General features: G+C 46.1%; 1 protein-coding gene across 4 annotated transcripts in view; it reads right to left on the bottom strand.

Moving 5' to 3' along the window:
- Positions 1 to 6,681: 6,681 nt before the first annotated feature.
- ANKS6 (ankyrin repeat and sterile alpha motif domain containing 6) overlaps positions 6,682 to 15,845 on the bottom strand; it is a 77,865-nt gene continuing 68,701 nt past the window's right edge. For all 4 annotated transcript variants that reach the window (XM_028493768.2, XM_024126464.3, XM_024126463.2 and 1 more), the window contains one exon: positions 6,682 to 12,050. In XM_028493768.2, coding sequence (XP_028349569.2) covers positions 11,946 to 12,050 — 105 coding nt within the window. In that variant the 3' untranslated portion in view covers positions 6,682 to 11,945. The remainder of the gene's footprint in view (positions 12,051 to 15,845) is intronic.

Below are 15,845 nucleotides of genomic sequence, written 5' to 3'. Positions count from 1 at the left end.
TACTTTCCAATTATGATTTTCTCTTCCCTAAAGATTCTTTCTTCTTTTCTATTTAGAGAAGACCTTTCAAGATTTCTTTTAGGATAGGTTTAGTATTGCTGTATTCTTTTAGTTTTTACTTGTCTGAGAAATTCTTTATCTCTCCTTCTAGTCTAAGTGATAATCTTGCTGGGTAGAGTATCCTAGGCTGCAGGTTTTTCCCTTTCAGGACTTTGAATATATATTGCCACTCCCTTCTGGCCTGCAACATTTCTGTAGAGAAATCAGCTGACAGCGTTATGGGGGTTCCCTTGTAATTAACTCTTTGTTTTTCTCTTGCTGCCTTTAGAATTCTCTCTTTATCTTTAACTTTTGTCATTTTAATTATAATATGTCTTGGTGTAGGTCTGTTTGGGTTCACTTGTTTCATCTCTGTGCTTCCTGTACCTGGATATATGTTTTCTTTTTATACCAAAGAACTTACACTGATCCGTCTCAAACTCTTCCAAAAAACTGAAGAGGAGGGAACACTCCCAAATTCATTCTATGAAGCCACCATCACCCTGATACCCAAACCAGACAAAAACACTTCCAAAAAAGAAAATTACAGGCCAATATCTTTGTTGAATATAGATGCAAAATTCTCAACAAAATATTGGCAAACTGAATCCAACAACACCTTAAAAAGAACATACACCATGATCAAGTTGGATTCACCCCAGTGTCACGAGGATGGTTCAACATATGCAGATCAATCAATGTGATACACTGCATCAACAAAAGAAAAGACAAAAACCACAAGATCCTCTCAATAGATGCAGAAAAAGCATTTGATAAAATTCAACATCCACTCATGACAAACACTCTTACCAAAGTGGGTATAGAGGGAACATATCTCAACATAAAAAAAGCTATTTATGACAAACCCACAGCCAATATAATATTCAACGGTGGGACTTCCCTGGCAGTCCAGTGGTTAAGACTTTGCCTTCCAGTGCAGGGGGTGTAGGTTCAATCCCTGATCGAGGAGCTAAGGCCGCATGTGCCTCGCAGCCAAAAAACCAAAACATAAAACAGAAGCAATATTGTAACAAATTCAATAAAGACTTTAAAAATGGTCCACATCAAAAAAAAATCTTTAAAAAGAAATTTTTTTAATAAAATAAAATAAAATACTCAATGGTGAAAAGCTGAAAGAGTTCCTGCTAAAATCTGGAACAAGACAAGGATTCCCACTCTTACCTCTTCCATTCAACACAGTATTGGAAGTCCTAGCCAGAGCAAATAGACAAGAAAAAGAAATAAAAGGTATTCAAATTGGTAGGGAAGAGGTAAAATTGTCACTATATGCAGATGACATGATACTATATTTAGAAAACCCTAAAGACTTCACACAAAAACTATTAGAACTGATAAACGAATTCAGTAAGGTAGCAGGAAACAAGACTAACATACAGAAATCTGTTGCATTTCTTTACACTAATAATGAAATATCAGAAAGGGAAAGTAAAAAAAAAAAAAAAAAAATCCCTTTTAAAATTGCATTAAAAAAATACTTAGGAATAAACCTGACCAAGGAGGTAAAAGACCTTTATGCTGAGAACTATAAAACATTGATAAAGGATACTGGAGATGATTCAAAGAAATGGAAAGTTATCCCATGCTCTTGGATTGGAAGAATTAATATTGTTAAAATGGCCTTACTATCCAAAGCAATCTACAGATTTAATGTGATCTCTATCAAATTACCCATGACATTTTTTACAGAACTAGAACAAATAATCCTAAAATTTATATGGAACCATAAAAGACCCAGAATTGCCAAAGCAATCTTGAGGAAAAAGAACAAAGTTGGAGGCATAACGCTCCCAGACTTCAGACAATACTACAAAGCTACAGTAATCAAAACAGTGTGGTATTGGCACAAAAACAGACATACAGATCAATGGAATAGAACAGAGAGCCCAGAAATAAACCCACACACCTACAGTCAATTAAACTCTGACAAAGGAGACAAGAATATACAATGGAGAAAAGACAGTCTCTTTAGCAACTGGTGGGGGAAAGCTGGACAGCTGCATGTAAACCAATGAAGTTAGAATACTCCCTCACACCATACACAAAAATAAACTCAAAATGGCTTAAAGACTTAAATATAAGACATGACCCCATAAAAATCCTAGAAGAGAACACTGGCAAAACACTCTCTGACATAAATCGTAGCAATGTTTTCTTATGTCAGTCTCCCAAGGCAATAGAAATAAAAGCAAAAATAAACAAATGGGATCTAATCAAACTTATAAGCTTTTGCACAGCAAAGGAAACCATAAACAAAACAAAAAGACAATCTAAAGACTGGGAGAAAATATTTGCAAATGATATGACCGACAAGGGCTTAATTTCCAAAATATACAAACAGCTCATACAACTGAATAACAAAAAAAAAAACCAAAAACACCCAATCAAAAAATGTGCAGAAGATCTAAATAGACATTTCTCCAAAGAAGACATATAGATGGCTGGTAGGCACATGAAAGATGCTCAACATTGCTAATCATTAGAGAAATGCAAATCAAAACTACAATGAGGTATCACCTCACACTGGTGAGAATGGCCATCATTAAAAAGTCTACAAACAATAAATGCTGGAGAGAATGTGGAGAAAAGGGAACCCTCTGACACTGTAATGTCAATTGGTGCAGCCACTATGGAAAACAGTATGGAGGTTCCTTAAAAAACTAAAAATAGAGCTACCACATGATCCATCAATCCTCTTCCTGGGCATATATCCAGAAAAGACGAAAACTCTAATTCGAAAAGATACATGCATCCCTATGCTCATAGCAGCACTATTTACAATAGCCAAGCCATGGAAGCAACCTAAATGTCCATCAACAGATGAATGGATAAAGAAGATGTGGTGTATATATATATATACAATGGACTACTACACAGCCATAAAAAAGAATGAAATAATGCCATTTCCAGCAACATGGATGGGCCTAGAGATTATCATACTAAGTGAAGGAAACCAGACAAAGACAAATACCATATGATACTCATTATATGTGGAATCTAAAATATGACGCAAATGAACTTATTTACAGAACAGACTCACAGACATAGAAACTTATGGTTACCAAAGAGGAAAGGGGGAAGGAGGGATAAACTAGGAGTTTGGGATTAGCAGATACAAACTACTATATATAAAATAGATAAACAACAAGCTCCTACTGTATAGCACAGGGAACTATATTCAATATCTTGTAATAAACTATAACAGAAAAAGAATATGAAAAAGAATAACTGAATCAACTTGCTGTACACAGAAAATAACACAATATTGTAAATCAACTATACTTCAAATAAACAAACAAACAAACAAATAAAGCAGAGTGCAATGCCCATAGGCCTCCGGTTATAAGCTTAGTTGAAAGTTCAAGAAACTCGGAAAGCCCACTGGAAATTTCAGCAGGGAAGGGTTTTTCCGGGTGGGAAATTTCTGCCAGGCAAGGGCTCCTTAGGGCCACAGCCCCAGGCTCTGTGCATCCCAGAACCCCCACGGGACTCTGGGGAAAGCTATATCGGATTTAGAAGCTCAGTAGATGTAAAAATGTCAGTGTGTTACATTATGTATATCAAATTATACTCACTGATAATGACTTGTACAATTATTTAAAAATAAAAATAAAACTTTTAAGTAAAAAAAAAAACAAAAAACAAAAACCAATGTGATCCGAGAATGCTAAGTGGATCAAAGTAGAGACTGCTGTTCCACGGGTCTAAAGAACACAGTCTGCATCTTGTGCTTTTTTCTCCAATTCTTTCTTTGCTCTAAATTCTTCCTTATACAATTGTGGGTTGTAAACTGAGTTACGTGTGTTAAATTCATTGCTATGCAATAAACAAATATTTTCCGTCATTCTTTCAATTCATTTGGCCGGTGCATCCCTGGCCCTGTCGCAGGTCCATAACCTAGCTCCTCTGACAGCTACCAGCTCAGGGTTCATTAACGCGGCTGAGTTAATGAGTTGCGGCCCCAGCAGAGCACAACGTCCCCCTGCATTGCAGCTGGTGAGGAAGAGCTCATGTGTCCCTAACCCTCAAGGAACGGGGAGAGGGAATGAGCAATTAGAACCGGTTGAGGCCCCAAGACACTTATCCTGTGCCCGGCACAGTGCTGAGCACTTGACTCGCATTATCTCAGTTAACCCTTGTCCTGCCCTGGGAGCCAGGATTGTTATCATCCCAGTGGATCATAAGCTCCACAAAGGCAGGGGCTTTGATTTGCCCTCTGGGCATCCCCAGTGCCCCATCAGCGGCTGTCTGCTGAATGAGTGCGTCAACCCTCGTTACGTCAGACAGCGAGAAACAGAGTTCGCTTACCTGAGGAAGCTGTCACCATGCACACGGCCTCCCCGCGCACCTGCGGCTCCAGGTGGCCTGACGGACATTCCCTCGGAGGATTCTGTCTGACTCAGGCTCTTGGCCACTGTCCCTCATGAGGAGTTAGTAAAATCAGTTTGCCCTGAGAGCCCCTCACGGATGAAGTCAAGCTACAGAACCTGCGGGAACATTAGTGTGGAGACTCCAGTTCTAGGTCCTTCTTTATGGCTGAAGCTCCTCTCCACACACGCACAGCCTTACACTTACAAAGCCCCGGCTCACAGGCCGGGTTTCCCAGGAGCAGACTCTGCGTGGCCACTGCCTGCAGCACGTGGTTTAGTCACTGGTCTCGGGAGGGACACCTGTGGCACCGCAGGGAAAGCGGGACTGGGCGGAGGGAGGCTGGGGTCGTCTCACCGGAAGCGCAGGGGCGCTTCCGCTGGTGGAAGTGGGCGGAAGTGGGCGTCGATGGGGCTGGGGCCCCTCTGTGGAGCGAGTGTCGAGGCCAACGCGGAAGCGCTTCTGAAAACCCTCGTCTGTGACATAAAGGGAGTAGTTTCTTATTGTGAGGAAAGTGAAGACAATTATTCTGTTGAAAGAACTTCGAGCAAGTGAAGCAGAGAAGCCCCCAGCCCCGTGGAGACAGGAAATGAGAGCCAGAGGAGTAGCTGGAGGGCCGGGAGCACGTGGTGCCTCAGGGAGCGTTCCCACCTTCCTAAGGGGCTTGCCTCCCGCAGAGCCAGGACAAGGGCGGCCCCACCTCATTCCTGAACATTTTCTGTGTGGGGCTGTGGTTGAGACCGGCAGCCCATCTAGAACCCTCTGATGAAGGGGACAGAAAGGTGTGTGTACATACACATGTCGGGGGGAGGGGGGAGGGAGAGCAAGACCCTACAATGGTGATGTACCCTTCACCTTGAAGGACAAGGCGGAGAAGGTGAACACTGACAGAAGGGTGGAAGACCAGCCAGGTCTTGAGCTCCCCTTTTCTTCCTTCTTTTAAAATTATAGCAAAAAATATATAAAACTTACCATTTTACCCATTTTAAAGTGTGGCCTGGCATTAAGCACATCCACAATGTTGTACCACCATCACCATTATCTTAGTTCCAGAACTTTTTCATGACCCCAAAAGGAAATCGCCATAAATACCCATTAAGCAGTGGCTCCCCATTTCCTCAATCCCCAAATCTCAGCTTTCCATCCCTATGGATTGGCCTATTCTGTACATTTCATATAAATGGAATCACATAATACGTGGTCTTTTGTGTCTGGCTTCTTTCACTTAGCACAATGTTTTCAAGTTTCATCCATGTTGCAATGTGGATCGCTACTTCCATGGCTGAACAATATTCCGTTGTGTGGATAATCCCAAATTTTGTTTATCCATTCATCTGTTGATGGCCATCTGGATTATTACCACCTTGTGGCTGTTGTGAATTGTGCTGCTATGAATATCTGCATACAAGTTTTTATTTGAATACCTATTTTCAATTCTTTTGGGTATATTACCTAGGAGTAGAGCTGCTGGGTCATATGGTAGTTCGATGTTTAACTTACTGAGGAACCACTCCCCCTTCTTTTTATAGATTTTCACAGACTCAGGAGGCTGGAAGGGACCTCAAAAGTGACCTAGAGCAATGTTTCTCAGACTTTTGGATTTCACACATCCATGAAACTAAAACCACCACTACCACCACCCTCTCCCCTCAAAGTAATAGGGACTTGTGTCAGGATCAAGGCTAATCCCATAAAATGAGTATATTTAGTGTCAGGTAAACTCATTGCCTTGTACTTGTTTTTCTCCTATCACCTCCATCATTGGGTCATTTGGGAACCACTTGCCTGGTCCAATCTTCATCTAAAGTCTGAGTTCCCCTCTCCAGCTGCCCTGGGCTTGACCAGCCTCTGGGGCTCATCTGGGGGATGCTCTCCCTTCTAGGTAGCCCTTGTCCCTGGAATGTTCTTCCTCATGGAGTGCTGGCCCTACTCCCAGGGTCTCCCCAGTATCTTTGCTCCCCACTCTGGGGCCCCACAGACCTTGGCCTCATTACACCTGTTTTGGGCCTGGGACCCATGCTACCTTCTGCTTCCTGAATGCTCTATAGGGCTGAGCACAGCCAACATGAGACACTGAGAGCAGAAGAGGTGGAGATGAGGGAGCCTCTGACTTGTAAAGACTCTCAGCAGAAACAAAGAGAATCTCCAAGCCATATATGTATAGTATTATAGTATTTCATAAACACCTCCCCACCAAAAAAAAAAAAAATTGTTAACAAGCCATACAGACTAACAAGGTTTTATTTGTTTTGTGTTGGCTGGGCTTATCCCAATTGAACATTTCTCTCTGTGCTGCAAGGCAGCAAGACAGCATGGAGAGAATTGACAGGTGAGGCCTACATTCAAATTGACCATCGCCTGTTACAAGGTGACCTTGGTGAGGTTAATATCTGTGTGCCACACTCACCAAATTGGTAGAAAGGGGATTTTAAGGCTGCCTCACAAGATTATCATGAAGGAGGTGAGGCAACGGAAGTGCTCAGCACACCATAGGCACTTGCTTCATAACAGTTCTCACTGGAAGAAATCTGAGCAGCATTTTATACCTTTGACGAGCAAAATCAAAGTGAGAAGACAAACTCACCATTATTTAATATACATTTGGCAAACAAAAATCCTTCAAAGAATCAAATCCCTGTATGGAAAAACAAAAAAATAGTAACAAAAAGAAGTGTTGGATGGTAAGGAACATGGAAACACACACAGTAGAGCTGAAACGAAACAGCACCTTGGTCTCTTATCAAAGGATCCAGTGAGGCTGCTGAGGCCAAACCCTACCCCAGCCACCTGGACAGTGGGAACAAGGTCTCCCGGAAGAGGATGGCCATGCCCTGTGTCTATGAGCCCTAGGGAGGCAGCTTCAACAGGAACTAAGACTCATGGGGGCTGACTCAACCCACTGGGTAGGGAGGGCCCTGAGGAGGGGCCCTGGGTGGTCCCTACCTTAGGAAGGAAGCTGAAGAGGGGACTCACCACCCACCTCCCCCAGGGAGGAGATTCAGTCCCTGGCCAGTCCTTCAGAATTTGGTATCGACTTTGTCAGGGAAAGCATCAGGTCTCCTTACATGCTGAACAGGATCTGTTGGTTAATGAGACATGATTACCTTGCCTGAACAAAGTACAGATGGTGCTTCACAACACCTTCAGTCTGGGCTGCAGAATCTTCCCAGGAAGAGTCCCAAGCCCTCAAGAGGTGCTTTCTTGGAAGGTCAGCATAGATGTTCACAGCTGTCTAGCCCGGGCCTGGCCTGCACGGCACTGTCCTTAGGCAGCTCTGAGGCAAGAGCAAACTGGAGGGGTTTCCTGCTTCCTCTCTGCCCCCTGGATCAGCCCCTGTGATCAGGCTGGAAGGCCTCCCTTCTTTCTGTCCACCTTGCTGGGAATCCCAGTGACACAAACACCAGAGTCAGCCACAGCTGGAGGGTGGGGATTCACCACTAACCCTCACTTCCTCGGGGCTCCGATACCAGCAGAGCCACCTAAGCTGCTGCTGCCACCTCTGGCTGAAGGCTGCTGCTTCTGGCCTCTCCCACCCAGCCCTGGCTACATCAGGGCAAGCGGGAGGCGGGGTGGGGCGGGGGAGAAACAGAGACAGCGGATTTCAAACAGGCAACCATCGTGGAGATTTCTCACATCTGCAGAGCTCCACATGGTGTGAAAAGGGCTTTCACCTTCATCTGACCCTCAGCGCCTTGGGGAGCACTATCCCCTTGTAACTGAAAGGGAAACTGAGGTTCAAGGAATGGAGGAAATATGTTACCCATTAAGAAGTGGCTGAGCCAAAACCCAGTGCTAGGACTGACTATAGATTCAGTGCTCTTCCAGGTAACAGACTGCTGCTATGCATTTCAAAGAACCAAAAATTGAAATAACAGGTATCTAACTTACCCCCCGATAATATTTAACCCAGAAATGTTATATGCCGCCTGCCTTCTCACACACTGTCCCCCCATCTGGGGAGCCCTTTCCCTTCCCCACCTGCCAGCTGCGCTGACTTATCCCTTCAGACCCAGTCTGTCCAATGCGGCCCATCCAGGCCGAACCTGAGCCATCACCCACAACGTCCTCAGAGCCGTAGGCCCAGCACACGCCTTTACTGTAAGACTCCTTACGGGCACTACAACGTCTGACTTACATGCTTGTCTCCTCTAAGATACTGTGGATCTTTGAGGGCAGAGATGAGTGTTTTTCATCTCTGGATCCAAAGCACAAGCACAGGGTGGGCACAGGGTAAATGCTCAGTAAATATGTAGTGAGTGAAAAAGTAAATGTTTTCCTGGCAAAACTTGCAGCCTCCATGTAATGGTCTGGCACTGAAGCAAGGAGGTGGGAACCTTCTCCTGGCCATTGGGGGACAGGGCTTAGACACCCAGCACTCGCCAGGCAGGACACTGCACCAACACTGGGAAATGATGCCCCCGACCCTGCAGGAGACGCCCTGGATGCAGAGCTCTATAAGCAGGATCCTGGTTCTCTCAGTCAGGGGACTCCCTCACTGTGATGTCCCACTGCCAAGCAGAGAGCTGCTGGAAAGAAAAGAAGCAATTACCAAAGACCCCTGATCCAGCTGAAGGCCTTGAGGGCCCCTGGGGCCCACTCCCAGGTGCTGTGAGGCCTCACGACTGCCACTGCCGAGTCAAAGCAGGGCTTCCCTAATGGTGTCCAATGAACCTCAGTCTTGCAAGAGTGCCATGAAACAGCATTCTGTGATCAAACGTACGGGAAATGCTACAAGTTACATGGCCCCCTTGAAGAGACACGCCCCCATGTGTGGCATGATAAGGATTCTGAGGTGTCCTGCAGCAAGCATCATGTAACTGGGCTTTAACCCAGTGTCTGCCAAACCTATTGATCACAGAGCCTCACCCCACTGTCATGTATACATTTCCTCCCCCTTTTTTTTCCTTTATGAAAAACCTATTAACATCCTGTGGAACTAGGGTTCCAAGGAACACACTTTGGGAAATGCTGATGGTCTTCAAGCAAGGAAAACACTGTGGACCAGGAGAGCCTCCTGGAATATCACCAGGAAGGGGGTGATCATGGTCCAGAAAGGGTGCCGGGGATCTCTCACCAACCAGCACACAAACTGCCTGGGAGAAAAAACCTTAGAACCACTGGATCCAGTGAAAAAGACAAAAAAGGCATCTGTCCTGAGCCTGTTTTCCCATCTGCAAAATGAGAATAATAAGCCCTGCTCTGTCTGGGGTCATTAGATGAGATCGTGGAGGTGTGCATTTGTGGAATGCTGACCCCCAGCACAGCTCCTGTGTATCACAGGTATTCAATCATAGGGATTCAATCAAACTTACCCAAGTGAAAGCTGCACAAATATAGGGGTGATGAAAAGACCAGGAGGACAGCAAAGAGTGGGCACAAAACCTCACAGCACCTAACTCAGGGGCCCATGTGTATTTCAGGGGCAAACAACCCTAGGCCTATCGATAGTCTCTGAAGATATGAGTACATTAAAACAGCGAGAGTCCCTGGTGCTTCTAGCCCCAGGAGTCTATAGGAATTGGTGGCAAAAGCATGGGCCCAGAGCCCACTAGATCCAGTTCTCAGTCAGCTCTACTCCTTCCGGGCTGGGCAACTGGCATGCAGCTCCAGTCCTCCGTGTCTGTTTCCCCAGCGTGCAAGATGAGGTTAAACCATGCCAGCCTCCAGGCTTCTGGTGAGGACAGATGACACCGGGTTCCAGCTGCTGCACACAGAAGGTGCTCAATGACTGTGTCTCCTTAAAGAAGGTTGGGATGTGAGGAACATTTATAAAGGTGTCTGTCAGTGATGGCTAAGACAAAACCTCTTCTCTCCAGTCATGTGGGAAGCTGGCTTTTATGGGTGGGAAGATGGGAGGATGAAGGAGGAACAGCACCCGCTGGATCAACGGACAGAGGGAGAACACGATGAGGCTCCAGGCAACATGGTCAGGACTCCCTCTAGAAGCCAGCAGAGGGTGAATGGGCACTCATGGCCGGGGGAGGGAGAGATGAGAGGCCACATCTCCCAAGGAGACCAGCGTGCGGCCAGGCAGAGCTCACGGTAAAGATGAGAATTCTGCAAAGGCTGCTATCCATTGTGCATGTCCCACGGACCACGTGCTTGACGCACGCTGGCTCTAAGCGCCAACTTACCCGTCCCTGGCCACACAGCTGGCTAGCTGCAGGGCTGAAACAGAACCCTGAGCCTGGGTCCAGAGCACATGCTCTCTCCACTCTTCCGTGCTGCCCCTCGAGGCTGGGACCACCATTCCTTTCTTCTCTTGCTGTCCAGGTCCTCAAGGGTGGGGACTGGCTCTGACTCATCTGTGCACCCGCAGCACCCAGTGGTGCTGGTCGAATGAATTACGCACTTGAAGACATTTCAGAAACCTACTGGACTCAAAAGTCAGAGTCCCTTTCATAGAATATGACACGGTAGAAAACTACATAGGCTGATTCCCTTCTGAGGAATGTAGCCTTAGAAGAAATTCTAAATTCTTCACTTCTTTGCCTAGAAAATGTGAGTACCCAAGTCCTTCTACAATGTAACATATTAGGGTCTTCTGTTCCCACTCAAAGTGGAAAAGCCCTACTGTGATATGGGGTGACCAGCGTGGAATATCAGAGCATTGTCTTGCCTGACGACGGACAAGAAAACTGAAGGCCAGGAAGGAAAAGGGATCCCTAAAGATCACACCCTGGGCCTCGCCATGTTTCCTACATAAAAGGCTGCCTTTGCAAGAAAGAAGTACGCATTCAACATATACATCCTGAACAGCTGTTGTACGCTGTCTGCAGCAGGTGCAGTGAAGTGCTACAGCAGAGTTATCACACAGAGCAGTAAGGGCCCCAGAGGCTGGAGGAGTTAGTTCTGTGTAAGGGAGTTGAGAAAGGCTTCATTTGATAGGTGACTTGGACCATTAGGGAGAAGTTAGAAGCTCTAAGGGAAGATGTGGAAGAGTGGCTAAACTTCTGCCAAAATATGTGCTCCCCCATCTAAGTACAGAGCTGTTGCTGTGAAGCCACTACCTGAACAACGACTACACTTCCCGAACAACGACTACACGTGGGGCCACGTGACTATGAGTGGCGATGGAACGTGAGCAGGAGGAACCAATGGAATGTGAGCAGTTAAGAGCAAAGCAGTAAAGAAATGGCTGTGCCTTCTTCACCATCCCCTTCCCCTCTGCCAGCCAGAAACAAAGCCTCTGAAGCCCCAGGAATGGCAGAGCCACAGATGAAAGGAGCTGGCTCCCTGAATCACCGTGTGCTTCTGCCGAGCAGATGCAGCCATACTGGATTGTATGGGAGAGTAAGTCTCTACTGTGTTGGAGTTTGTTATAGCAACAAGCATCACCAACTACTACAGCAGGGAAGGGAAGACAGGTGTTCCAGGCAGAAGGACTAAGGCACAGCGGTGTGACAAAAACATAGTGTGTTTCAGGGAATGGGGAAGGTCTGATGGTGGCTGGAGCACCGGCCATGTGAAGGGGGTACTGAGATTCAGAAAGCTCACACTGGTGACCACAGGAAGGAAGGTCACGTACAGGGATTGTTTCCAGGGGCCCTGGTGTTGCTGGCGCTGCTCTCGAAGGAAGAGTGGAAGTTGTGAATGGTTTCCTGTAAAATTTGTCTCTCGCGTCCCTGTGGAGGAAATTGAAAACAGACACAGAAAGTCGTGTTAAATCTTTTAACCATTAATTCAATTGACACAGTGCTGTTAACGTTTAACTCATACTTGAAAAACCCATGGGTGTCTTGGGGAAAACAAATTACCTAATTGAAAGAGTACTGAGTTTACTAAAAACATCCTGAGTCAGAATCTCCCCCAGCACACACAAACACAGCATGCCAGGGCTGGAGAGGCCCCCAAGATGCAGGGTCCAATTTCCAGGTGAGGAAGGGCAGCAGAACCCAGGGAGCAAGAATGACTTGCCCTGGGTCACTCGGCCCGGAGGGGACGTCTCCTACCCTGCCCTGTGCATCTTTCCAGCCTTCATATCTCCAGGGACTTCAGAGGGAGCCGAACTTTCTGATACAGAGTGAGAGTTTGAACTGCCTTTATTCCCCCTTGGCCAAAAGATGACAGATTCGTCTTCACAGTGATTCAATTCTCACCCCATCCTTTCAGACCCCCCCTCCTAGTTGCTGCCCTTTACACACATATTTTAAGATGGGAAAAGAGGGGGAATGTGGACGTTTTTTTAAGCCCAAAGAACATCTTCACTGAATACGTAGGTGAGAGGCAGTGATATATAGAGGTGAAGAACAGAGACTGGAATCACACAGCCTGGGTTCAAATCCCAACCCTCCCATTTACTAGCTGGGTGACCTTGAGCAAGATACTTCATCTCTCTGGGCCTTAATTTCCTCATCTATAAAACGAGGATGATAATTTTACCTCAGATGGTTGCTGCTGACATTGGGCTGTGGGTGGGCAGCAGGAGGCTGGCATATCCCGACCTCAGAGGGCAGCAGTGTAGATTAAACATGTATTTTTTAAACTAAGAAATAAATGTGGTCAAAATGTAAAGCAAATTAAAAATGAATAATCTCTGGCAGACTGTTTTCTGCCAAGAGTGGAAAAAAAAAAAAAAACCTCCACCGAATGAGCCTAGACTTTAAACTTTCTCTTCTTTTATTTCATGGACTGCCCTTTCCAGATCCCCAAGCAGAGACCTCTAGTGCTGACGAGGCCTCCTGGACACTTGGGAGGGCAGAAGAGTCTCCCTTCACACAATCCTCCCAAGTCATTCTTCCAAGACAGCTGGGAAAGTGCCATCAGGCTTCCATCAACACACACCTAAAGGCAGCAGGGAAGAGGACAGAGCACTGGAGGTGGGGAGGTGGGGTCAGAGGACCCCAAATCCCTAATCCACTACTCACTCTGTCCCAGGCATGACCCCATGCTGCTGAGTTTCTGTATCTGTAAAAGGGGGATGGTATCACATGCTGGGGCTGTGATGAGGCTCAACCTGAGATAATGAACGGGGTGACACTGTGCAAACTGCAGAGGGCTAAAAAATAAATAGAGGGGATGACAACCATGTCATTATTAGACACCACCTTAGCCTTAATTGCCTGAGAAATGAGGTCAGGGCGAGACAGGGTTCCAGCACACTATGCTTCCTAACCTCTGGAGGGAGCCGTAGATGATGATAACCATAATCACTCCCTGCATCCACACCTGACTGAAGATGATAATGATAACTGCCCTTTAAAAACCCCCAAGTTTCAAAGGACCTGCCTGATAATTCTCAAAAGGAAAAAAAAGCAAATGGCCATTAAAAGTAGAAAAAATGTTCAGTCTATCTAGTAGTTAAAGAAATACAAACCAACACAAGGCATACTTCTCGGCCTATCAAATTAATAAAAATTAAAAAGCAAATTGGTAGTACCCAATGCTGGCAAAGGTGACACTGGAACTTATAACCACAGCTGGTGGGGGTGTTCACTGGCTCCTGCTGGAAGGTATTTCAGGACAAAGTACCATATACCTTGACTTAGACTCCTTGACTCCATAATTTCACTTTTTTTAGACGTCTATTCTGAGGAGATAATTAGAAAGCCTTATACACGAAGTTGCTCACTGTAGCACTATTTATAGAAAGTTCGGATATCTACATATCCAACAAGTAGGGATTAAAAAAAATAATTTTAGTACATCCTTGCAAATTTATTTTATTACATTAAAAGAGTTCTTAATGACATGGGTAACTGAATATATTTACTGTTAAACAAAGTAAGTAGAATGTAAAATTATAGATCCAAATTTATCTCAGCCACATAAAGAAAAACATTCAGCACAAAACGCTACAGAGCGATCTTACCAAATACGAACAGTGCTGGCCTCTGGGTGGTTGGATCGTGACTCCTTTGAAAGTTTTTTTCGCCTTTTTGGCACTGTGCAAATTTAGTAAGACAAATATGCACAACTTTGAATAATCACAAAAAAATGGGAACGGAAAGAAGCAATGGCTTGGGACCAACTAAAGGTGAAACTCAGGCCATCATTTCTGTTTAACCTTCTCCAATATAGCAATTGTCTGAAACTAACAGACTAATAATCTGACTTGAGTATGTATCACAACTCGGATACTGGGGTGGGCTCACCTGGAAGTCAAATGGTTTGCAGGCTGAGGGTCCATACTGCTTTGCTGATATTTTTATGGCTGAGCCAGGTTTTGTGCGAATATTCATTAAAAAAAATTTTTGAGGAGGCGGAGTCAAGATGGCAGTGTGGGAAGATGCGGAGTTAGTGTCTTCCCCCAACTACGGTGCCTGACGGCCGCTGGTGGGGGACTCTGACGCCCAAGGAGGCAGGAAGAACCCGAGAGTGAACCGGTAGGATGTAGGGGGACTGAGGGGGGAGGAGAAGTGGAGGCCAGACAGGGTCAGTGCCCCTGAGGCTGGGGAGATCAGGAGAGGCAGGTGGGAGGGACTCTCCAGAAAGAGCATGAGAGGAGCAGAGGGCAATCGCCTGGCCCACGCAGGCCAGGGAGACTGCTGAGCTCCCAGGTGGGTCCCCTGACCTCCAAGGCCCCGTCCAGGCCACACAGGTCCTTGGGAGCATAGGAGGGAGGCCGGGGAGATCAGGAGAGGCAGGCGGGAGGGGCCCTCCCAGACCAGAGGAGCAGGAGAGGTGGGAGGGTGTTTGCCCCATCCACTCGAGCCCAGGAAGCCTGCTGGGCTCCCAGGTGAGGTCCGCTGCCCTCTGAGACAAGGGGTGGGGGGCATACCTGTGTCCCTTCTGTTCCTTGAGCCTAAGCCCCACCCCTCACATCCCCCAGGGCCTTTTCCAGCCCTGTGGGTCCTGAGTATTGGCCCCACCCACCGCCCAAACCTTGTGCTTGCTTAGGCCCTGCCCTCCACAGCCAAAGCCTCCCGACATCTTGCCCCTTTTTTTTTTTGCCACTCCACGTGGCTTGTGGGATCTTGGTTTGCAAGCCTGGGGTCGGGTGGAAGCTCCTGCGGTGGGAGCTCCGAGTCCAAACCACTGGACTAACAGAGAACCTCAGACCCTAAGGAATATTCACCGGAGTGAGGTCTCACAGAGGTCCCCATCTCAGCACCAAGATCCACTCTACCCAATAGCCTACAAACTCCAGTGTTTGAAGCCTCAGGCCAAACAACCAGTAAAACAGGAATACAATCCCACTCATGAAGAAAAAAAAAGAAAAGGAGATGGCAAAAAAATATGTCACAAATGAAGGAGCAAGGTAAAAACCTACAAGACCAAATAAATGAAGAGGAAATAGGCAATCTACCTGAAAAAGAATTCGGAGTAATGATAGTAAAGATGATCCAGAATCTCAGAAATAGAAATGGAAGCACGGATTGAGAAAATAAAATGCTGGAAATAACTGTCAAGGAGCAGAATAAAGAAAGAGGAATGAAAAGAATTGAAGACAACCTCAGAGACCTCTGGGACAACACTAA

This window comes from Physeter macrocephalus, chromosome 9 (assembly GCF_002837175.3).
Source record: "Physeter macrocephalus isolate SW-GA chromosome 9, ASM283717v5, whole genome shotgun sequence".
In the NCBI taxonomy this organism is placed as follows: domain Eukaryota; kingdom Metazoa; phylum Chordata; class Mammalia; order Artiodactyla; family Physeteridae; genus Physeter; species Physeter macrocephalus.
Note: the sequence above shows the minus strand (reverse complement) of the source record. Positions and strands in the feature narration are given on the sequence as shown.